Source organism: Pongo abelii, chromosome 19, assembly GCF_028885655.2.
Source record: "Pongo abelii isolate AG06213 chromosome 19, NHGRI_mPonAbe1-v2.0_pri, whole genome shotgun sequence".
Lineage (NCBI taxonomy): Eukaryota > Metazoa > Chordata > Mammalia > Primates > Hominidae > Pongo > Pongo abelii.
In genome coordinates, this window is record NC_072004.2 from 88,760,498 (window position 1) to 88,784,147 (window position 23,650).

At 53.1% G+C, this 23,650-nt stretch overlaps 1 protein-coding gene across 3 annotated transcripts in view; it reads right to left on the reverse strand.

Annotated features, from left to right (window-relative positions):
- SDK2 (sidekick cell adhesion molecule 2) overlaps nt 1–23,650 on the reverse strand; it is a 314,110-nt gene that overhangs the window by 32,166 nt on the left and 258,294 nt on the right. For 2 of the 3 annotated variants that reach the window (XM_054535717.2, XM_024235631.3), the window contains exons 30-37: nt 21,456–21,657; nt 20,070–20,173; nt 19,466–19,536; nt 17,489–17,624; nt 14,523–14,579; nt 13,073–13,174; nt 12,802–12,917; nt 2,100–2,286 (exon numbers count right to left, since the gene is read on the reverse strand). In XM_054535717.2, the coding sequence (XP_054391692.2) occupies nt 2,100–2,286; nt 12,802–12,917; nt 13,073–13,174; nt 14,523–14,579; nt 17,489–17,624; nt 19,466–19,536; nt 20,070–20,173; nt 21,456–21,657 (975 nt within the window). The remainder of the gene's footprint in view (nt 1–2,099; nt 2,287–12,801; nt 12,918–13,072; nt 13,175–14,522; nt 14,580–17,488; nt 17,625–19,465; nt 19,537–20,069; nt 20,174–21,455; nt 21,658–23,650) is intronic. The other variant, XM_054535716.2, reaches the window with a different exon arrangement.

A 23,650-nucleotide genomic window follows, 5' to 3' on the forward strand; every position in this document is an offset into this window, starting at 1 on the left:
ACACTGACAAGAGAGTGGCTGGGACAGGAGGCGGACGGACAGACTCGTATATTCAGCAGCTCACACTCATTCTGGCCACAGTCAGACCCTGAGGGCAGTGGAGGGAAAGGGTTCCCTGGAGCCAGGGCTTGTCCCCAGAGAGGGTCATAATGAGGAACTGATGCCACAGGTGTGCCCTCTGCAGCTCTTTAAAAGCCATATATCACTGACAGCATAGGAAGCTGCAGGTTGAACAAGATGCTCAAGGGAAGCTGGGGCAAAAGGCCAGTATTCCAGTCCATGAGGACAGAGCACTTGGTTCTCTCAGAAATCCTGCCTTCCAGCCTCTGCTCCCCCAGTGGCCAGCTGGGCAACCCTGGACAAGCAGTATAACTTCCCAGGTGACCCTGGCTCATCATGAAATGAGGGTGCCGCCTGCCCTGCCTGTCCGCGGGGCTTTTGGGAGGGTTAAGTGTGACAGTGCCTGACTACCTGGCTCGCTCTGCACACAGGCAGCAGGATTCTCACCAGCGCCCTCTCCTCTGCACCTGCCACCCTTCAGCCTCCTGATTTCCCCTCCCTGCCTCTACTCTCTCCCCTCCGCCAGGCCATCTTCTGCACAGCAGCTGGAGCACTTTTCTCTAAATGTAAACGAGACCCTGTTGCTCAACTGCTCAAGCCCTCCCATGGCTTCCTGGCGTACTTTTTAAATTTTTTATTTTTTAAGACAGATTATTGCTCTGTCACCCAGGCTGGAGTGCAGTGGTGCAATCTCAGCTCACTGCAACCTCCACCTCCCAGGTTCAAGCGATTCTCCTGCCTCAGCCTCCTGAGTAGCTGGGATTGGAGAGGGGTGCACCACCACGTCCAGCTAATTTTTTTTTTTTTTTTTTTTTTTTTTTTAGTAGAGATAGGGTTTCGTCATGTTGGCCAGGCTGGTCTCGAACTCCTGACCTCAAATGATCCACCCACCTCAGCCTCCCAAAGTGCTGGGATTACAGGTGTGAGACACCATGTGTGGTCCATTGTATTTATAATTAATCCCAATCCCAATCCCCCAGCCCGAGTTCTCGCCCCATTTTCCTGCAAGCCACCTGGCTTTCTCTATGTGCCCTGGTTCCTCTCCAGCCTCCAGGCCTTAGCACCTGCTGTTCCCTCTGCCTGGAACCCCCAACACCCTCTGCCACCTCCTGAGCATCCCATGGCTGGCCTCCTTTTTTTTTTTTTTTTTTTTTGGGACAGAGTCTCGCTCTGTCACCCAGGCTAGAGTGCAGCAGTGGCACGATCTCAGCTCACTGCAACCTCCGCCTCCCGGGTTCAAGCGATTCTCCTGCCTCAGCCTCCTGAATAGCTGGGATTACAGGCATGTACCACCATGCCTGGATAATTTTTTTGTATTTTTAGTAGAGATGGGGTGTCACCATGTTGGCCAGGCTGGTCTCGAACTCCTGACCTCAGGTGATCCACCCGCCTTGGCCTCCCAAAGTGCTGGGATTACAGGCGTGAGCCACCATGCCCGGCCCCTGCTGGCCTCTTCTCATTCAAATCTCACCTTCTCAGGGAGGCCTTTGTGGGTGAGCCTATCCAGAGCCATCCACCCACTCCTGCCTCACTCTTAAGTCACCTGTGCTGACCCCTGTCTGCATTTACTTCATCAACTTGCTTATGATCTGTCCCCCGCACTAGGGCAGGGACCTTGTTGGTCTCACCATTGTGTCCCTAGCATCTAGCATGGCACCGGCTCATAAGACACTCAGTATTTGTGGAATGAACAAAGCCAGAGATACAGAGGGAAGGCAGGTGGGAAGAAGGCAGGGAGCAGAAGTAGGCTGGCTGGGAGGGTCTGGGGGTGCTGACTGTCCATCTGCAAGGCGGGGCAAAGGGTGGGGAGGACAGGGATGAGATGTGGGGGTTTCTCAAGGCTTTATGGAGACAGCTTCTCTTTTCTGAGCATGGCCTTTCCCACTCGGGAGGGCGTCTCTGGGGACCTGGGTACCACGACCAGATCCTCAGGGGGATAAGGCAGCTGCCTCCATGCCTGCCAAGAGCCCAGATGCCGAGTGGGTTCTCTTGCAACCCCCTGTGGCCGGCCTACCCCTCCTCAGGGCCCCGTCTCCCACCTGCTTGCTGGGTCTGGCCTTGGGTGGGGGTGCTCCGAGGCCCATCCCCAGCGGCGTTGAAGGCGGCCACGCTGACCATGTAGGCCGTGTAGCCAGTCAAGTTCTTGAGCTTCACGCTGTTCTCAGCCAGGAAAAGCGTCTTCACTCGCTCTGTGAGGTTCCCCCGCTGGGCTTCCCAGAAATAAATCTGTGGGAACAGAAGGATGTGGGAGTGAGGGGGACAGGGGCAACCAGCGTCCCTCCTGTCCCTGCTGACCTGTAGTCTAAGAGACACCTTCATTGCTGTGAGTCACCTAGGAAACAGCAGAGAAGTCTTTAAGAGGCCGGGCGTGGTGGCTCACACCTGTAATCCCAGCACTTTGGGAGGCAGAGGTGGGTGGATCACTTGAGGCCAGGAGTTCAAGACCAGCCTGGCCAACATGGTGAATCCCCGTTTCTACTAAAAATACAAAAAAATGAGCCGGGCGTGGTGGCAAATGCCTGTAGTCCCAGCTACTCTGGAGGCTGAGGCAGGAAAATCACTTGAACCTGGGAGGTGGAGGTTGCAGTGAGCTGAGATCACGCCACTGCACTCCAGCCTGGGCAACAGAGCAAGACTCCATCTCAAAAAAAAAAAAAAAAGGAAAGTCTTTAAGAACTGTTTTAGAAACCTTTCTGGAACCTTCCTTTTCACAGCCAAGACCCTGGTCTCTGCCAGACAGTAAACTTCAGGGCATGGCCCCCAGGTGTCTGGGTTTCCTGCCATGCCTGGAGGATTTAGCATAGCACTGGCACATCAGCACTCAGTACAGTTCCTGGAGGAATAAAGCAAATCCGTCCTACGGGAGACTGAGCTGGGGAAATAAGGCAATGTGGAGTCTATCTGGACAGAGCGTGGTGCAAGTGCTGGTAGCCTCATGTCACCTGGTAGCTGGTGAGGGATGCAGAGTCTCAGGGCCACCCTGGGCCCGATGCATCAGCAGCTGCTGGTTAACAGGAACAAGGCCCGCTGCAGAGGAAGGCCTCGGCCAAGACGGCGGGCAGCGGGAGGCTGAATGCCAGCTGCACCGTTTACAGCAGCGGGACCTGGCCAGGTGACTTCCCGGAGCTGCAGTTTTGTTGTACATTCAGTGAGGTTAAGGACACGTACTTCCTGGGGTCCATGTGAGGAGTGCAGGTTCTGAGGGTTTCACCCAGGTACTTGGCCAGTTTCCTAAGGAACCCCGTGGCCGCAGAAGGTTTTAGGCCAGGAACACAACAGATGCTCCATGGTGTTTTCTCTTCCTTTTTTTTGAGACAGAGTCTCGTAGTGTCACCCAGGCTGGAGTGCAGTGGTGCGATCTCGCTCCACCTCCTGGGTTCATGACATTCTCCTGCCTCAGCCTCTGCTGGGACACAGGCGCCCGCCACCACGCCCGGCTAATTTTTTGTATTTTTAGTAGAGACGGGATTTCACTGTGTTAGCCAGGATGGTCTTGATCTCCTGACCTCGTGATCCGCCCGCCTCGGCCTCCCAAAGTGCCGGGATTACAGGCGTGAGCCACCGCGCCCAGCCATTGTTTTCAATCACTTCCTCCGTAGCATGGTTAACACTTCTGCTAGTTCCAGGACTGAGGCCATCCAGAGAGCGGCCAGCCGGGCCCAGCCCATGTGCAAAATTGGAGGTCATTTGGCGCTCCCTGCTGGCCAATGAGGTTTCTGCATGTCACCGGCTTTTCAATTTCTCGTTTCTCTGGAGGAAGCCCATAAAGTGAGAAAGAGCTAATAAAAGTGTCCCCACTGGCATGTATGGGTGGCAGTTAGGACATCTTGTTACCATGAAATCCTTGCTTTTCTCCAATATCTCTCCCCCTTTATTATTTATTTATTTATTTGAGACAGGCCTCACTCTGTTGCCCAGGCTGGAGTGCAGTGGCACGATCACAGCTCACTGCAGCCTCAACCTCCTGGGCTCAAGCCATCCTCCCACCTCAGCCTCCTGAGTAGCCAGGACTACAGGGTGCACCACCACACCCAGATAAGTTTTTAATTTTTTGTAGAGACGGGGTCTTGCCATGTTTCCCAGGCTGGTCTTGAACTCCTGGGCTCAAGCGATCCAATCACCTTGGCTTCCCAAAGTGCTGAGATTACAGGTGTGAGCCACTGTGCTCGGCCCTCTCTCCCATGTTATTTTATTTTATTTCAAGACAGGGTCTCACTTTGTCACCCAGACTGGGATGCAGTGGCATGATCTTGGCTTACTGTAACCTTGACCTCCAGGTTCAAGCAATCCTCCCGCCTCAGCCCCCCGGGTAGCTCTGACTACGTATGAGTGCTACCACACCTGGCTATTTCTTTTGTAGAGATGGGGATTTCTTTTGTAGAGATTTATTTTTTAGAAAGGGGGAGAGGGCTGTGCGCAGTGGCTCACACCTGTAATCCTAGCACTTGGGAAGCTGAGGCCGGGGAATCGCCTGTGCCCATGAGTTCAAGACCAGCCTGGGCAACACAGCAAGACCCCTGTCTCTACTAAAAATACAAAAATTAGCCAGAAGTGGTGGCGTGCACCTGCAGTCCCAGCTACTTGGGAGGCTGAGGCAGGAGGATGCCTTGAACCTGGGAGGTGAAGGTTGCAGTGAGCTGAGATCACACCAATGCACTCCAGTCTGGGCAACAGAGCAAGACTCTATCTCTAAAATAAAATAAAAATAACGAAAAGCAGATTCTTCTTATATGGGTAGATGAATGAAAGCGGAGGCAGTCATTTATGAAATCATTCACTCATGCATTCATACTAATGGGGGTACAACAGTTAACAAAGTTCCTGTTGGATTTGGAAAGGTCATGGCTGATGCTAAAAGTCTGCTATTATCAGCACACAGGTGGTCTTCCGTGAATGCACACTAGGAGAATGAATGGATTCTCTTAGGTAGAGAAGAGGGTTGTGGATTGATTCCCGGGGGCCTCCAGCATTGAGTGGTTGGTGGGGAGGAAGCTAGTGACGGAAGCTGAGGAAAGCAAGCATTTTGAGAGGAAGGAGAGATCCATGTGTCAAACACAGCTGCTGAGTCAGGCAGGATAAGCCTGTGGTTTGACTTGATATGAGCAACACGGGAATTATTAACAACTTTGGCAGGAAGAGCTTTGGTGGGGTGGCAGGGATGAGAACCTATTAGGGAGAAATAGAGCAGAGGAATCGGAGGGGTGAGTACAGAAGATTCTTTTGAGGAATTCTGCTGTAAAGGGGCCAAAGAAATGGGTAACAACTGGAAGAAAATGTGAGGTCTGGCCAGGCGCTTTGGCTCACACCTGTAATCCCAGCACTTTGGAAGGCTGAGGCAGGTGGATTACCTGAGGTCAGGAGTTTGAGACCAGCCTGGCCAATATGGTGAAACTCTATCTCTACTAAAAATACAAAAATTAGCTGGGCATGGTGGCGGGTGCCTGTAATCCCAGCTACTCAGGAGGCTGAGGCAGGAGAATTGCTTGAACCCAGGAGGTGGAGGCTGCAGTGAGCTGAGATAGCACCACTGCACTCCAGCCTGGGCAATAGAGCGAGACTCCATTAAAAAAAAAAAAAAAGTGAAGTCAGGAAAAGGCATAAAAAGAGGAAACATATCTCAGAATGCTTTTCTGCCCTGCCCGTGGGAGCTATCCACTGGGGAGGTGGAGGAGAGGAAGGGCCAATGGCTGCAGTCATGCTCTTGGGTGAGGAGTGGGTTGGGGCCTAGAACCCAGGGACAGCTGTCTTCACAAACCAGGCACTCCGGCAGGTGCATCTTGTTTGTGAGTGCTGCATTCTGCGGACCTTTGTTAGCTGATGATTCACAGTGAGAGGGACTGACACTTGTGCAAAGGACATAAAGGGACTGAGCCCAGATCCTGGTTCCCATGGGGCACACTGATGGGTAACCAGGAGTCTGCCAGAATGCAGGCTCCAGAAGGCAGGCATCTCGGTCCCTGTGGCTCCCTTGGGACCCAAACACCTAGAATCATGGCTGGCACATCCACGGTGCTCAATCAATATCTGCTAGATGAATAAATGCCTTATGTGGACAGGGGCGGGCATGGGAGTGCACCATTACAATCACAAACCTGCCATTTACTATGCCCAATTCCCTGCCCTTTCTTTTCTTTTTTCAGCTTTATTGAGGTATAATTGACAAACAAAATCTATATATAGCTGGGCGTGGTGGCGGGTGCCTGTAATCCCAGCTACTCAGGAGGCTGAGGCAGGAGAATCCCTTGAACCTAGGAGGCAGAGGTTGCAGTGAGTGGAGATTGCACCACTGCACTCCAGCCTGGGTGACAGAGTGAGACTCCGTCTCAAAAAAAGCCAAAAAAAAAGAAAAAAACCACCAAAAAACAAAAAACAAAACCCCCCCCAAAAACTGTATGTATTTAATAAGGTATACAACATGGTGTTCTGATATACACATGCGTTATGAAATGATTACCACAATCAAGCTAATTAACATGTTCATCTTTTTGTGGTAAGAACCTTCTGAGCAAATTTCAAGTGTACAATATGGTATCATTAACTATCATCACCATGTTGTACATTAGATCTAGATCGTATTCATCCTGCCTCACTGAAACGCTGTGTCCTGTGACCTTCTCCCTATTTCCCTCACTCCCTCAGCCCCTGGCAACCACCATTCTACTCTCTGTTTCTACGAGTTTGATTATTTTAGATTCCACATATACGCGAGGTCATGCAGTATTTGTCTTTCTGTGCTTGGTTCATTTCATTTGGCATAATATCCTGCAGGTTCATCCATGTTGTTGCAAACAGCAGGATTTCCTTCAAGGCTGGATGGTATTCCACTGTGTATAAACCACATTTTCTTCATTCATTCATCCATTTGCAGACACTTAAGACTATTTCCACATCTTGGCTACTGTGAATGGTGCTGAAATTAACATGGGCCTGCAGATAGCTCTTCAAGAGCCTCATTTCAATTCCTTTGGATAAATACCCAGTAGTGGGATTGCTGGATCATTGGAGTTCTATTTTTAATTTTCTGCAGAACCTCCATACCGTTATCCATAATGGCTGTACTGATTTACATTCCCACCAACAGTGTGCAAAGGTTCCCTTTTCCCCATACGCTCACCACCACTTATCTCTAGACTTTTTCATAACAGTCATCCTTGCAGGTGTGATGGGATATCTCACTGTGGTTTTGATTTGCATTTCCCTGATGCTGAGCGATGTTGAACACCTTCTCAGATACCTGTTGACCATTTATATATCTTCTTTTTTCTTTTTTTTGAGTTGGAGTCTTGCTCTGTCACCCAGGCTAGAGTGCAGTGGTATGATATTGGCTCACTGCAACCTCCACCTCCTGGGTTCAAGCGATTCTCCTGCCTCAGCCAGGTGCCTGCCGCCATGGCCAGCTAATTTTTGTATTTTTAGTAGAGATGGGATTTCACCATGTTGGCCAGGCTGGTCTCGAACTACTGACCTCGGGTGATCTGCCCACCTTGGCCTCCCAAAGTGCTGGGATTACAGGCGTGAGCCACCGCGCCCAGCCTATGTATCTTCTTTTGAGAAATGTCCATTTGGGTCTTTTGCCCCATTTTCTTTCACTTTTGTTGTATGAGTTCCTTACATATTTTGGCTATTAACCCCTGGTCATATGTATGGTTTGCAAATATTTTCTCCCATTCCAGATGTTCTCCCTCCTTTTGGAAGCATGTTCTTCCCATGAGCTCTGAGACATCACTCAGTTTTGGGTTTCAGGGCTCAATTTGTAGACTTCTTTTGTTCTTTATCTTTCCTTGTCTAATCTCTAGCTTTCAGTACCATCTACATGCTGAAGACTCTATAATTCACATCTCTGGTTTGATCCTTCTCTCTTGAACTCCAGACATGCATCTCCGACTCTGTTCTGTCTCCCCTCAAATGTCCAACAGACGTCTCGAATCAAGCACATCTGGAACCAGACTCCAGATCTCCCCAGCCTCCTTCTTCACCAGCTTTGTCTTTTCCTGCTCCATCATCCTACGGACCCTGGGGCTGTCCTTGTTGCCTCCCTTTTCTCCCACTCCATGTTCAATTTGTCAGTAATTTTTTTTTTTGAGACGGAGTCTTGCTCTGTTGCCCAGGCTAGAGTACAATGGCGTGATCTTGGTGCACTGCAACCTCCGCCTCCTGGGTTCAATTGATTCTCTTGCCTCAGCCTCCCCAGTAGCTGGAATTACAAGCACGCGCTACCATACCCAGCTAATTTTTGTATTTTTAGTAGAGATAGGGTTTCATCATGTTGGCCAGGCTGGTCTTGAACTCCTGACCTCAAGTGATCTGCACACTTTGGGCTCCCAAAGTGCTGGGATTACAGGTGTGAGCCACTGTGCCCAGCCTGATTTGTTAGCAAATTCTACCAGCTCTGCCGTTAGGAATAACCAAGTGTGGCCACTTCTCACCTTGCTCTCGCCTGATCTGAGCCCCCTTCGTGGCCCACCAGGATAGTTCAGATGCCTCCCCATGGCTTCTGGGCTTTCCCCATTTCAGACTCTGCTCAGCACAGCAGCCAGCGGGACCCTCTAAAGGTCCCAGTCCTCCACTCAGAGGACTTCACTCAGAGTGACAGCCAAAGCCCCGAAGGGCCCCAGGTGCTCCAGCCCCGGCTTTCCCACCTCCTGTCACGCTCCCTGGAACTCACTCTAGGGACGCACAAGGCTCTCTGTACACTCCAAGTACCAATCTACCCTGAAACCTTTGCTCTTCTTTCCTCTCTTTCTAGATCCATGTGATTTGCGCCGTTCTCCTTCAGGTTTTTGCTCAAATATCACCTTCTCATTAAGTCCTTTCCTAACAACCTTTTTTTTTTTTTGAGACAGAGTTTCGATCTGTTGTCCAGGCTGGAATGCAGTGGTACAATGACAGCTCACTGCAACCTCACTCTGCTGGGTTCAGGCACTCCTCCCACCTCCCTCTCCGTTGGCTGGGACTACAGGCATGTGCCACCACACCCGGCTAATTTTGTTGTTGTTTTCTTTTTGTAGAGACAGGCTTTTACCATGTTGCCCAGGCTGGTCTTGGACTCCTGGAGTCAAGCAATCTACCCACCTCGGCCTTCCAAAGCGCCAGGATTACAGTTGTGAGCCACTGAGCCCAGCCCTTAACAACCCATTTAAAATTTCAAACCCTGGCTGGGCACAGTGGCTCACGCCTGTAATCCCAGCAATTTGGGAGGCTGAGGGCGGATCACCTGGGGTCAGAAGTTCGAGACAAGCTTGGCCAACATGGTGAAACCCTGTCTCTACTAAAAATACAAAAATTAGCTGGGCATGGTGGCAGGTGCCTGTAATCCCAGCTACTCGGGAGGCTGAGGTGGGAGAATTGCTTGAACCTGGGAGATAGAGGTTGCAGTGAGCCAAGATCGCACCACTGCACTTTAGCCTGGGCGACAGAGCAAGACTCCATCTCAGGAAAAAAAGAAATAAAAATAAAATAAAATAAAATTTCAGGCTGGGTGCGGTGGCTCACTCCTGTAATCCCAGCACTTTGGGAGGCCGAGGTGGGTGGATCACGAAGTCAAGAGATGGAGACCATCTCTTGGCCAACATGGTGAAACCCCGTCTCTACTAAAAATACAAAAATTAACTGGGCATGGTGGCAGGCGCCTGTAATCCCAGCTACTCGGGAGGCCGAAGAAGGATAATCGCTTGAACCTGGGAGGTGGGGGTTGCAGTGGGCTGAGATTGCACCACTGCACTTCAGCCTGGCGACAGAGCAAGACTCCGTGTCAAAAAAAAAAAAAAATAATAATAATAATAATTCAAACCTCCTCATGGATCTGGCTCTCCCCTAACCTGCTTCATTTACCACTACCTGGCGGTATTATTTATTTTGTCCATTGTTGGTCTTCTCTCCCTAACATCTAAGCTCACATTGTCCCTGTTCACTGAGTTATTCTCAGCTCTGAGAACAATGCTGGGCACACAATAACTGCTCAATAAACACGTGTCATTGACCAACTGAAAGACTGGAGCTCTCAGAATGTGCATGAATGTGCCTGCCACGCACCAGTTGCGTGCAGTCTGACTGGAATGCAGTATCAGCTTCTCTGGGCTCATGGGTTGATGAAGTTAATGCGTCACTGATGTTCGTGAATGTTGATGTCAGTACATTGGTTATCACAGGTCCAGGAGGCAGCACTTTCTCCATTCACATCCACAGTTGCCGCTCAGGTACGGGTCATGTTTTCTGGAGCGTGTAGACCTCTGCTGTATTCTGTATGGTGTTACGCACCTACACATTTTCCTGGGTCTGTCTATTAACTCACCACTTCCAAGCCTCGACAGTCTGGTGGCTGCCACACTGCTGCTGGCACCACCCTGGCCCCTTTCTTTTCCCATGGGAGGCATATGCTAGGGGGGCAATATTTAGTTTTCCCAGCTGATGCTCCTGGGCAATGCCTTGAGTGGTGTCATCTGTCTTTAGGGCTTCTTTGGCAAAATGCCTTTCCTCCTTCCTTCCTCCTCCTTCACCCCAGATGGAATGAGACTCCTATGCTGGATTCCATCCTAAATCGGGGCTACCTGTATTAATGAGCTGTGTGACCTGGGTAAGCTCTTCCCCTTTGCTGACACTCCTCCCACCTGTGGGATGAGGTGCCTTACGTCTCTCCTACTCCCCACTTAGGCCCTGGCGCTGGGGCTCTTCTCTGGAGTAACAACCAGCCGCCAAGAATGAGAGTCAACTGGACACTGGTGCAGGAGGCAGACACAGCTAAGGGTTATGTGTTCCAGCTCTTCCAACCAGGCAGACACATGCCTTTTTTTTTTCTTTTTTTTTGGAGACGGAGTCTTGCTCTGTTGTCCAGGCTGGAGTGCAGAGGCACGGTCTTGGCTCACTGCAACCTCTGCCTCCTGGGTTCAAGCAATTCTCCTGCCTCAGCCTCCCAAACAGCTGGGATTACAGGCACCCGCCACCACGCCTGGCTAATTTTTGTATTTTTAGTAGAGACGGGGTTTCACCAAGTTGGTCAGGCTGGTCTCGAACTCCTGACCTCAGGTGATCCATCTGCCTCTGCCTCCCAAAGTGCTGGGATTACATGTGTAGGCCACCACACCTGGCCCACGTTCCTTTTTAAATCTACTTCCCCTAGTGCTCATGTGGCTAGTGCTTCCTTTTCACCCCTCGGGGTGGGGGTGAGAGCTGCCAGACTTGCAATCTGACTCTGCTGCCTGCCGTTTTTTTTTATTTTGAGACCTCTTGGCTGGAGTACGATGGTGCAATCTTGGCTCACCGCAACCTCCCTCTCCCAGGTTCAAGCAATTCTCCTGCCTCAGCCTCCCAAGTAGCTGGGATTACATGCATGTGCCACCACACCCGGCTAATTTTGTATTTTTAGTAGAGATGGGGTTTCTCCATGTTGGTCAGGCTGGTCTCAGACTCCCGACCTCAGGTGATCCGCCCGCCTTGGCCTCCCAAAGTGTTGGGATTACAGGTGTGAGCCACCGCGCCCGACCTGCCTGCTGTTTTTGTGATCTCACCAGGTCAACTAAATTGGAACTCAGTTTCCTCATTTGGGCATAAAAACCCATATCCTCCCAGCTTCATGGGCCGTTCATGAAGATTCAAGAGTTCCGAAGGGCTTTGTGAATATTAGGGAGAAATTGAATTCCCTTATAGCACAGGACATCATCCTAAATCTAGAAATGATTTTTTTCTTTTTTGAGACAGTGTCTCGCTCTGTTACCTGGCTGGAGTGCAATGGCTCCATCATGGCCTACTGCAAACTCTGCCCCACTGGCTCAAGCAATCCTCCCACCTCAGCCTCCCAAGTGGCTGGGACTATAGGTGCATGCCACCACACCTGGCTAACTTCTGTATTTTTTTTGTACAGTCAGGGTCTCACTATGTCGCCCAGGCTGTTCTCCAACTCCTGAGCTCAAGTGACCCGCCCACCTCAGCCTCCCAAAGTGCTGGGATTACACACGTGAGCCACCACAGCCCTAGAAATGATTTTTAATTTTAATTTTATTTTTTTTGAGACAGAGTCTCGCTCTGTTGCTCAGGCTGAAGTGCAGTGGTACAATCTCAGCTCACTGCAACCTCTGCCTCCTGGGTTCAAGCGATTCTCCTGCCTCAGCCTCTCGAATAGCTGGGATTACAGGTGCCTGCCACCACGCCCGGCTAATTTTTGTATTTTTAGTAGAGACGGGGTTTCACCATGTTGGCCAGGCTGGTCTCGAACTCCTGACCTCAGGTGATCTGCCCACCTCGGCCTCCCAAAGCGCTGGGATTAAAGGTGTGAGCCACTGCGCCCAGCCTAGAAATGATTTTTAAACAGAGATTTCCTAATACTAGGCAGTGATGCTTTGCTAATTGGCTATCTGATTAATATCAATATTGTAATTATGGGGCCAAAAGCCCCTTGGAGGGGTTTTAAGTTATGTATGGGGCTGGGGGTTGGTGGGGAGGGATGTGTGTGCTGCCCAGAGATGGTACGAGCCTAGAGATGGCTAGAGTTTCTTGCACCTAAGCTCAGCCTGCTCTCAGGATGCTGGAGGGGATGGATGTGGTTCAGCTTCAGCTGTACAATATTTCTGTGAACTGGGTCCGAACAGCCAAGGTGGCAGGTGTACGGCAGAGCCTGAAGGGCCGAGGAGCTGGCTGGATGAATGGAGGGCCTGGGGACCTGCCTGCCTCCCACATATGACTCACTCCTCAGACCCCGACCTGGCTCCTCGTCCATGCACCCCTTTGCTCTGCCCCAGGGCACCCTACCTTGTACCCCTGGATGTCTCCATTCTGGCTGTCCAGCGGAGGTGGCTCCCAAGTCACGTCCAGCTGTGTGGCCGTGGCGCCGTGGACGACCACGTTACGAGGTGCTGCTGTGGGCACTGGAGGGTGTGCAGGGTAGGCAGTGAGCATGCGAGTAAACCTGGGAGGGGAGGTGGGCTGGGCGGGATGGGGAGCCCAGATCCTGTCTCTTCCAGCTGAACTGGGTGGGGCTGGGAAAGGCATGCTGGGGCCAGACAGGGCGGGCACTGCTCACCTGCCTCCCCGACAAAGACCTCCTGCGGTGGGCTGGAGGGCCCCTCGCCCACAGCGTTGTAGACGCTCATCCGTATCTCGTACCGCCTGTGCTTGTTCAGGTCTGTGGGGGAGAGTGGGGGAGGGGAAGCACACTGAGGTCACCGTCCCTGCTGGGAAGGTGCCGCCCAGGGAGGGTGGAGTCTGCAGGGGGAGGAATGAGGCACCCCCTCCATTCTAGTCCCCTCTGTGAAGGTGCAGGAAGAAGGAGATGAGAGGCGGGGCCCCCAGGGGATGCTCTGTGCCAATCTGGACGTAGGGTGATGCTGGTTGGCCTCTTGGCCTAGGGTGGCCATACATTTTATTGTTCAACTGGACACTTTTGAGACTGAAAACCACTATGAATATTTACACCGGGACAACCAGTGTAAACCAAAGCTGTCCTGGGCATGCCTGACTATAGGGTCACCCCCTACCCCCAGCCTGTCGTCTTTCCCCACCATGACAGATGCCCAGAGTCCCCATCCACCAACTCTTTACACAGCGGGACTCAGCTCCAGCGGGGAGGGGCGCATTGGATGTGAATTCTGGACTAAGAAACCTGATGTTTCTGCCAAGTTTGAGGTGCTTGGCTGAGAATGCCTGGCAGAACTTGGGAATGGGACGCAGCTGCAAGAAACGGGCGCAGTCACTGTCCCCTGTGGCTGAAAGTTTCTCCCACCCTCTCCACTCTTCTCTCTGGGTTCCCCACCCCTGCTCCCTTCCCCTGGGTGGAGTCTACCCTTCAACAGGGTTGTGAGAGGGGTGTCACCCTTGCCTAGCTGTCTATGCAGCCTGGGTTGGTCATTGGTTGACCGAGGAAGGAGGAAGAGAATTTAGCTTTAAACCAGTGCTATTTTCTCCTGAGCATGAAACCCTCTTGCCAAAGGCCCTGGGTCTCAGGAAGAACCACAGCTGGGGCTTTAGAGAAAGATCAAGGGCTGGGGCGTGCAAGCAGCAGGAACATGCCTGGTGCACGGGAGGACGACGGACGCAGGTGACTAAAACTGCTGTCACCTCCCTCCAGGTGTGGGGCCAGACTGTAAGACCCAGCTGGGCCGAGAAGTGCCTTCGATGGGGACTAGATAGGGCAGCAGCCATGTGGACACCTGCCCACCTACCCAGCAGCATCCAACAGCTCCTGCTGTGGCCCCGCTGTCACTGTCCCCCGACCCAGCGGAGCACAGGGTTACAGACTTCCCTTTTCCAGCCCACACCCGACAGAGGGCAGGCTTGAAGGAGACTTTCCCTGTCATCGGCCTACTTTTCCGTGTGTTTAAGGTTATCACTTGTGTTCAGGGTAGTCCCGTTCCTTAAGCCCCCTGGGGTGGGCACACCCCCTCAGCCTGTGATCAGGTCTCTCGAGGAGGCCCCACTCCCAATTCCCTGCGAGGCCTGGGCCCGTGATGCAGCCACCGTGCAAGGAGACTTACTGTCCAGCTCGTACTGCGTGAGGCTGGGCCGGCTCAGGTTCCGCATGGAGTACATGGCTATGGGGTGGGGGTGCCGGGGTGGGGGCGCAGAGGGAGACAGCAGACAGAGGAGGTTAGTGCTCACACATCCCCACCCCACAAAGAAACCCCGACCAGGCGGGGCTGACGGCGTGAACAGACAGGAAGAGTGTTTCCAAATTTCCAACGCTGAGTTACGGGCCAGGATAACAGTGCGACGGGGGAAGGGGAAGGTGGAGGCTCCCTGGACAGTCTGCCCCCACCCTGGTGTGCGCTGGTCCAAGGTTACGTGAGCTCTTTGTAGCCCAGCATCTCTAGGGACATCTCTGGGGGACCCTCTCACCCCAATTCTCTTCCTTGTTTCAGGGCAGAGCTCCTGGAAACCAGCACGAAACACTGGAGTTGTTAATTTCCTCATATGAACCAGAAACAATTTTACTACTAGGAAATATGACTGTATTATACACAGGCAATATAAAATCACAACCACAAGCGCATATGGGCAAAAAAAAAAAAAAAAAAAGAAAAAAAAAGTCCACCAAAAACGCAAGCTGTTGGATCAGCTACTTCAGAGTTTTTCTATTAATATTCCTTTGCTACATGCTCATCATTTTGTTGTCTGCTAACTCACTAGAAGACAAGGCACAAAAGGCTTGAGAGAACTAAGGGAGGAAACGTGAAAATGAAGAGGCTGGGCCGGGCGCAGTGGCTCATGCCTGTAATCTCAGCACTTTGGGAAGCCAAGGTGGGTGGATCACCTGAGGTCAGGAGTTCGAGACCAGCCTGGCCAACACAGTGAAACCCAGTCTTTACTAAAAACACAAAAATTAGCCGGGCGTAGTGGTGTATGTCTGTAGTTCCAGCTACTTGGGAGGCTGGGGCAGGAGAATCGCTTGAACCTGGGAGGCAGAGCCGAGATCATGCCACTGTACTCTAGCCTGGGTGACGGAGCAAGACTCTGCCTCAAAAAAAAAAAAAAAAAAAAAAGCCGGGTGCAGTGACTCATGCCTGTAATCCCAGTACTTCGGAAGGCCGAGGCAGGTGGATCACCTGAGGTCAGGAGTTTGAGACCAGCCTGGCTAACATGGTGAAACCCCGTTTCTACTAAAAATACAAAAAATTAGCTGGGCGTGGTAGTGTGCGCCTTTAATCCCAGCTACTCAGGAGGCCTCAGGCAGGAGAATCGCTTGAACCTGGGAGGCGGAGGTTGCAGTGAGCTGAGATGGTGCCATTGCACTCCAGCTTAGGCAACAAGAGTGAAACTCCATCTCAAAAAAAAAGAAAAAAAAAGAAGAGGCTCTTAAACTGACCCCTCTCCTGCTGGTCTGTTTGGGTGAGTGTCCCACACCCACCTGAGTACCCAGTCCTCTGGGGTACCCCTGCCTGCTGCTGTCTTCTGCTACGAATCAGTCATGGAGTCCCAGGTGGGTGGATAGAGGATATTTAGGGAAGGAGGCTCTTTATAAAAATCTCTAGTGGTCTGAGTCCAAATCTTAGGTGAACGCAAGCATTTCAGATCCAAACAAGCCAAAGGTGTAGATGAACATCAGCTTTGAGCCACTGGGAAAACCTCAGTTTTTTCTTTCATTATGTACCAAGGTGTTCTAATTATTGTTGCTATCTGCTGTGCTGTAAAATATTTTATCAGTTGCACCACTTTGCAGCATTTTGTCTAAAGCTCTTAACTGTCACAAATGCACCTAACTGTCCGCCAATGTGGAATACTAAATAATTATTATGTGAGTGACTGATTTATTTTGAAAAATCAAAAACAGACCAGGTACAGTGGCTCGTGCCTGTAATCTCAGCACTTTCGGAGGCCAAAGCGGGCAGGTCACTTAAAGTCAGGAGTTCAAGAGCAGCCTGGCCAACACGGTGAAACCCCGTCTCTGCTAAAAATAACAACAACAACAACAAAAAAATTAGCAGCGTGATGGCACATGCCTGTAGTCCCAGCTACTTGGGAGGTTGAGGCACAAGAATCACTTGAACCCAGAAAGTGGAGGTTGCAGTGAGCTGAGATGGCACCGCTACACTCCAGCCTGGGCAACAGAGCGAGACTCTGTCTAAAAACAAACAAACAAACAACAAACAAAAAAAAACAAACCTTGAGTCCTGGAGCATCTGCGCCCATCATGTATCATCTCCCATACTGGCCTCGGTCCACCCCGAGCCTGTGCCTCGGTTCCAACCTCGTGCTCTCTTGCCACGTGACTGCAACAGCCTCTAGCTGGGCGCCTGCCTCTGGCTCCCCGTCCTCCCACCCATGGTGAAGCCATCATCCTCATGCCACCAAAGTGGCTCCTAACACAAAAGTCCAAACACGTCTTTCCCTTGCTGTGATTTCCTGGGCATCGGCTCTCCCTGACATTTCCCCCTGGGCTCCCCGCTTTCCTTCTTTCGCTCCAAGGGGCAGGCTGGATCCCCGGGACAGGCAGGGCAGTGGCTTCCCCCAGGAAGAGGGGGCCAGGACTACTGCTCTTGTGGTGTGACCAGGTGAGGCTTCTGGTCCCTCAAGGGCAGGGTGCTCCTTCTCATGCACTGGGCTGTCCCCGTCCCTTCGTCCTGGTTAACTTGGCATCATCCTTCCGTGTTAGCACCAGTGCTGGTGCCGGGGAAGCCTCGCCTGTCCCTGGCTTTAGGTCCTCCTAGAATGTTTCCTTCTCGGCTGGCCTGGCTCCTCCTCCAGCCTGCAACTCCAAGAGGGCAGCGACCCTGTCTGTCTTGATCATCGGTGTGCCCCACAGTGTCTCGGGGCCCATAGAAGGTGCTCAGTAAATATTCAGTAAATGAATGAATGGGATGGGAGGAGGGAGAGGCACACACCGGGGGGAGGGAGGCAGGGTTTCAGGTTAGAGTGGTTCCAGGAAGCTGAGAGCTCCAGAGAGGGAAGGTGAGGGTGACTGCCCCCGTCCCACCCATTCCCCTGGCTCCCAAGTGTCACTTACAGGTAAGCTCAGCCCATGTGGCTCCTGGATTGTTGATGCCTCGAAGCGTGAAGCCCCTCAGTCCTTCATAGAGCAGCTCCCGGTATCGGATCCGGAAGCCCAGGAGGATGCCATTGATCTTGTCCTCTGCTGGCGGCTGCAGGGAAGGGAGTAGGGCATGGGGAGGGGACCTGGACCACTACCCACCCCGCCTCACACTCTCTCATCTGGCTCCTGCAGCCACAGAGCAGAGACTGTGTTTCAACCAGGAAAAGAAATAAAGATAATATTGGGTAATATTGGGCATTTTAAATTTACAAAGCACTTCTGATGAGGCCATTTCATCCCTGCAGCATTCCCTAGAAGGAGGGAAGGGCAGGAATCAGTAATCGCCTTTTACCCAAGCAGGAAACTGAGGCTCAGAGATGTTAAGGAACTTGCCCAAGATCACACAGCATCACTAGGGCCTGGAGCACACAGCTGTTTTCCTAGAGCCGCTCCTTGTTCACCTCCTTTGTCTTCAAGGGCTGCCCTCACCTGATCACCAGCCTCCCCAGGCCTGCTGGTCCCTGCCTTAGCACCTGGATAACACTTCCTGGTGTTTCCTGCAAGCTGGGCCCTCTCCTACTCTTAGTACATGCAAGGGTGAGTGCGCCCCTCACCCCTTCATCAAGTTCTCCTTTGCTTCCTCTCCCGTCTACAGCTTAGCTGGAGAACAGGCTTTGGGAGAAGGTGGAAACTACTTCTTAATGATACTGCTTATAAAGAATGGTCTGACCAGCCTGGCCAATATGGCAAAACCCCGCCTCTACTAAAAATATAAAAATTAGCTGGGTATGGTGGCATGTGCCTGTAGTCCTGCTTGGAAGGCTGAGGAAAGAGAATCGCGCGAAGCTGGGAGGCGGAGGTTGCAGTGAGCCGAGATCGAGCCACTGTACTCCAGCCTGGGCGACAGAGCAAGACTCTGTCTGAAAACAAAACAAAACAAAAACCCCCAAAAACCAAAAACCTGCTGAAATAGCTCAGGCTTTATTAGCTCCTTAATGGCTTCCCCGGCTGCCGCTGGCACCTCCCTGCCCCCTCCGCCATGTTGCTCCAGCCTCGTCCCGGTCACAGGTGCACTAAGTCATGTCCATCTATGGGAGCGTCCTCTCCTTGAGGCTGTGTGTCTCAGGCTGGGGGGACTCTCCTGGCTTTGTCTTCAAGGGCTTTCCCTTTGTGGGGTGGCAGATGGCTGAAGGGGAGTGCCTGCCCCTTTGATCTGGAGAAGTGGTGACGGGAGTTCAGTGCTTTTAACTTTTAGTAGAGATGGGGTTTGCCAGGGGTCCCTCTCGTGTGGGTGACCTGCTGAGCCAAGGCTGAACTTCAGAGGGCACAGGAGGGCCCCGCATGGCAGGACCCACGAGCAGCCTGGTTGCTAAGGTTTGCCCATGGTCTTCCCCAGGCCATGGCAGAGCAGGCAGTGCCCACCGAAGAGTGGGCATCTGGAAGGGGTATGGATGAAGAGGGGCATTCCTCTCTACTTGCACAGTGATGGTGACGGGCATAGGTCTCTATAAGGAATCGCTTCACCAACCAGTGGGGCTTCATGGAGACTCTGGCGGCCCTGAGAGCCACAAGCACTTTTCGGCCCAAGGACTCAGCAGGCCTGAGGCTAATACACCTGGCCCTGCCACTCACTGGCTATGTGACCTGGGGCCATTCGGGCCCCTCCCTGAGTCTCAGTGGTTGTCTGCAGAAGGGGATGACAGCACCTGCCTGATGTGACTATCTAGAGAGTGTAATGAGGTGTGTTTATGGGAGTGTGTATGTGTGGGCACGCGGTGTATAGAATGTTCTGTGACATGCACATGCCTGGATTCCTCATGGCTTCCCAGGCGCTCTGGGGGCAGAGAACCTGGGGGCTCCACGCAGCCCTGGTGGGGACTGCTGGCTTTCCAGTCCCAGAGCAGAGCTCGTCTGGGTCTTCACGGAGCTTTCGTGCCTGCTGGGCCATACCTGCCATCGGATTAGCACGGAGGTGGTGGTGTGGGGCGTCACGGAGAGGATGGTGGGTGCTTCGTCGGGGGCTGTGGAGAGAAGCAGACAGGTGGGTTCTGGGGGCTGCAGCTTCAAGTCCCCCAGGAGCCCACTGGGACCAGATTCTGCTAATATTGGACCGCGGGGCAGGTTCAGCTTGCATCGCTCTCCATGCCTGCTGGCCCGACTTCCGCAGAACAAAGGGCTGGTGTAAAGCGGAGGGAGGGAGGGAGGGACTGTGAGCTGACCCAGCCCAAACCCAAGTGTCCCAGAGCCCCCTCCACTCTGCTCCTCAGAGCCATAGACCACTTCTGCTGCTGCTGAGAACTCCCGTCCCGCTCACTGGCAGCTTGTGGGACACAAGGAAGGAATGCGCCACAGGCCAGGCTGGGCCTGGGACCTTGAGCCCTTGGCAAAGGTGTCTCTGGCCCAAACCTCCCTGAGACCCTACCCCGGGAGCTGAAAGGCCCAGTGGGTCCCATGCCCCTCTCATCTTTGGAGGCCCCTCCCCCCAGAAGAAAATGCCCCGTGCCCAGGAAGCAGCCAGTGGGCCGAGAGGGACTGCTGGGGAAGGGGTACTGACCGGCCTGCAGGGTGGTCAGTGACTCCGACTCCTCGCTGAACTCGCTGTCGCCAATGTCATTGGTCGCCTTCACTCGGAACTTGTAGGACGTGAAGGGCTTCAGCCTGTGGGGGGAAATCAGGGCCAATGAGCCAAGGTGCTCCTTAAAGGCCTCGCCCCCACCAAGGAGTCTCCCTGATCTGCCCCTGCTCGGGAAAGGGGGTGGGGTGTCAGCCCACTACACAGAAGGGCACACTGAGGCTCAGAAAGGAGCTTTGCTACAAAGAGGACAAACTGGGACCTGGCCCCAGGGGTCCAAAGCACCTAGACCAGGTCCTCCAGACCATGCCAGCTTGGGGTGCCTTTAGCCCCAGTTGTAAGCCATAGCTTCCCAAGAAGGAAATGTCTATAGCTTCCCCACTTCGCAGAACCATGCAGTCACAAAAGCACCAATACCTCCACTCCGAACAAACTCCTCCCCTGCCCCCAACAAACTGCCATCTCTTTCTTTTTGTTTTTGTTTGAGATGGAGTCTTTTTTTGTTGTTGTTGAGACAGAGTGTCACTCTGTCGCCCAGGCTGGAGTGCAGTGGTGCAATCTTGGCTCACTGCAACCTCCGCCTCCCGCGTTCAAGTGATTCTCGTGCCTCAGCCTCCTAAGTAGCTGGGATTACAGGCATGTGCCACCACACTTGGCTAATTTTTGTATTTTAGTAGAGACAGGGTTTCACCGTGTTGGCCAGACTGGTTTCAAACTCCTGACCTCAAGTGATTCTCCCGCCTCGGCCTCCCAAAGTGCTGGGATTCCAGGCATGAGCCACTGCTCCTGGCCTCTCTTTTTTAAATGTAGTAAATTAGGGAAGAGCTGAGGTTCTCAAGAGTTAAGCCGTATTTCATCTCTATAAGCCTTATTTCCTCTCGGAGTAAATGTCTCTCTTTTAGATTTATAGGGGGTGGGAGAGGTGGGGAAGAAAGTATTGCTCAAAACTCTCGGTCACATCAACCGGAATATAAAAAATACAACCCACTCGGAATTAAATTGAAGCTAGAATTTCGGAGTGACGCTCCACTCCCCTATTAAAGCTGGAGAGGAAGATGCCGCCCGGCTGGAAGAATCACTAATGAAGGATGACAGACACTTCACTAAAGGGGGACTTCTAGGCTCCAGAAATAGATAATTAAGAGGCAACCTAACAGGGTTCCAGAGGGAACAGAGCGAGGGAGAGCAGGATAGAGCTAATTCGGGAGGGTGAGGGTGGACGCGGAGGCCGCCTGGGTGGTGCATGCTAGGAGAGAGCTGGGGGCAGGCTGGAGGTGTTTTCAGAAGGCCCCCTACCCAGTGGAGGAGCACCGCTGGTCCCAGCGGGGAGAGGGGTGGTGGGGATGCTGGCGTGGACCTGAGCCTTACCTGTCCACAATGAAGCTGGAAGTGTTGTGGCTCACGGAGGCCGAGTGCAGTGCCCACCTGCCGCTGGGCAGCTCGCGGGTCTGGATGGTGTAGTAGCGCACAGGGGAGAGCCCGTCGCTCCCCGGCTCCCAGGACAGCAGCACGCTGCGCGCTCTCACATCCTCCTGCTGCACCATCGGCCTGCTGGGGGGCTGCGGGCGGTCTGGGAGGTGGCAGAGGGGGAGGAGCAGGTGAGTGGGCCAGGCCGTGGTGGAGGGGGCTGGACTTTCTCGAGGGAGGAAAGGAGGTGATCTGGGCTCAGGCCTGGCATCCCCTTCCCATCCCAATTCCATGCACGCAGGATCCTTGCAGGTTCTCATACCTGGGTACAGCCAGCACCCCTCTCCTGGTTAGAGGCCCACCCTCAGGCTCCTAGAGCCCCAGGGCCTGGGAACTTACAGCTCCTCAGGGCAGCCCTAAGCAAGGATTGACGGTGAGGAAGGACAAACACCCACCCAGCTCCTTTGCTCCTGCCTGAAACGAGGCCGAGCCGGGCCCTGCGCTGTCCCCGATTGAGCGGGATGAGGCTCTTTCCCTACGAGAAGCGTTGCTTCATTCCAGGCCCTAGCTTGGCTTCCTTCTCTCCCCAGCCTCACTGCCCTGCCCCTCCCGCAGGGCTTCTCAAACCTCAGCAGTACTGGAATTCGGAACAGATGACTCTGTGGCAGGGGCATCCTGTGCAATGCAGGATGCTCAGCAGTGTCCCTGGCCTCCACCCACTTGATGCCAGTAGCACCCCCACACTGTGACAACCAGAATGTCTCCAGACATGTCCAGTGTCCCCTGGGGCCAAAGAAGTCCCCAGTTCAGAAGCACTGTACTAATGGTTTTTCCTGAGTACATTGTCTTCTTTCTTCCCTCCCTCCTTCCTTCTTTCCCTCCCTCTCCTTCCTTCCTTCCTCCCTCCCTCCCTTTCCTCCTTTCCTTTCCTTTTCTTTCTCCCTCTCTCTTTTCTCCCTCCCTCTCTTCCTTCTCCTCCCTCCCTCCTTTCTTTCTCCCTCCCTCCCTTCCTTCTTTCTCCCTCCCTTCCTTCTTTCCCCCTCCCCTTCCCTCCCCTTCCCTTCCCTTCTCCTCTCCTCCCCTCCCCTCTCCTCCGTTCTCCTTCCCCTTCTCCTTCCCCTCCCCTTCTCCTCCCCCTCCCCTTCTCCTCCCCTCCCCTCCCCTCTCCTCCGTTCTCCTTCCCCTTCTCCTCCCCCTCCCCTTCTCCTCCCCCTCCCCTTCTCCTCCCCTCCCCCTCCCCCTCCCCTCCCCTCCCCTCCCCTTCCCCCTACCCCTCCCCCTCCCCCTTCCCCTCCCCCTCCCCCTTCCCCTTCCCCTTCCCCTTCTTCCTTTCTTTCTTTATTTAAAACACAGACAGGGTCTGTATCTGTTGCCCAGGCTGGAGTGCAGTGGCACGATCATAGCTCACTGCAGCCTCAAACTCCTTGATTCAAGCAATCCTTCTACCTCGGCCTCTTGAATGGCTGGGACTACAGATGTACACCACCACACCTGGCTAATATTTCTTTCTTTTTTTTTTTTTTGAGATGGTCTTGCTCTGTAGCCCAGGCTGGAGTGCAGTGGTGTGATCTCGGCTCACTGTGACCTCTGTCTCCCAGGTTCAAGCGATTCTCTTGCCTCAGCCTCCCAAGTAGCTGGGGTTACTGACGTGTGCCACCATGCCCAGCTAATTTTTGTATTTTTAGTAGGGACGAGGTTTCACCACGTTGGCCAGGATGGTCTTGAACTCCCGACCTCAGGTGATCCACCTGCCTCGGCCTCCCAAAGTGCTAGGATTACAGGCGTGAGCCACCATGCCTGGCCTATGGCTAATATTTCTATGTTCTGTAGAGATGGGGTCTCACTATGTGGCCCAGGTTGAGAGTATTTTCTAATATATCCCTATCAGGCCAGTCGGGGTCCCAGGTTTGCTTTTGGGGAGCCCAAGGTCAGGCAAGGTGCCAGCTCAGGGCAGCAGTGCAGTGGCAGCCGGAGGTCCAGGCTGCAGCCCTGATCCTGCGCCCATCTGTGTTGACAAGGCCAGGGCTGTGAGTGGGGAGGGGAGAGGGAAGATGGTCACTAACCCTCCCTTAATTAATTAATTAATTTAGACAGAGTCTTGTTCTGTCACCCAGGCTGGAGTGCAGTGGTGCAATCTTGGCTCACTGCAACCTCCG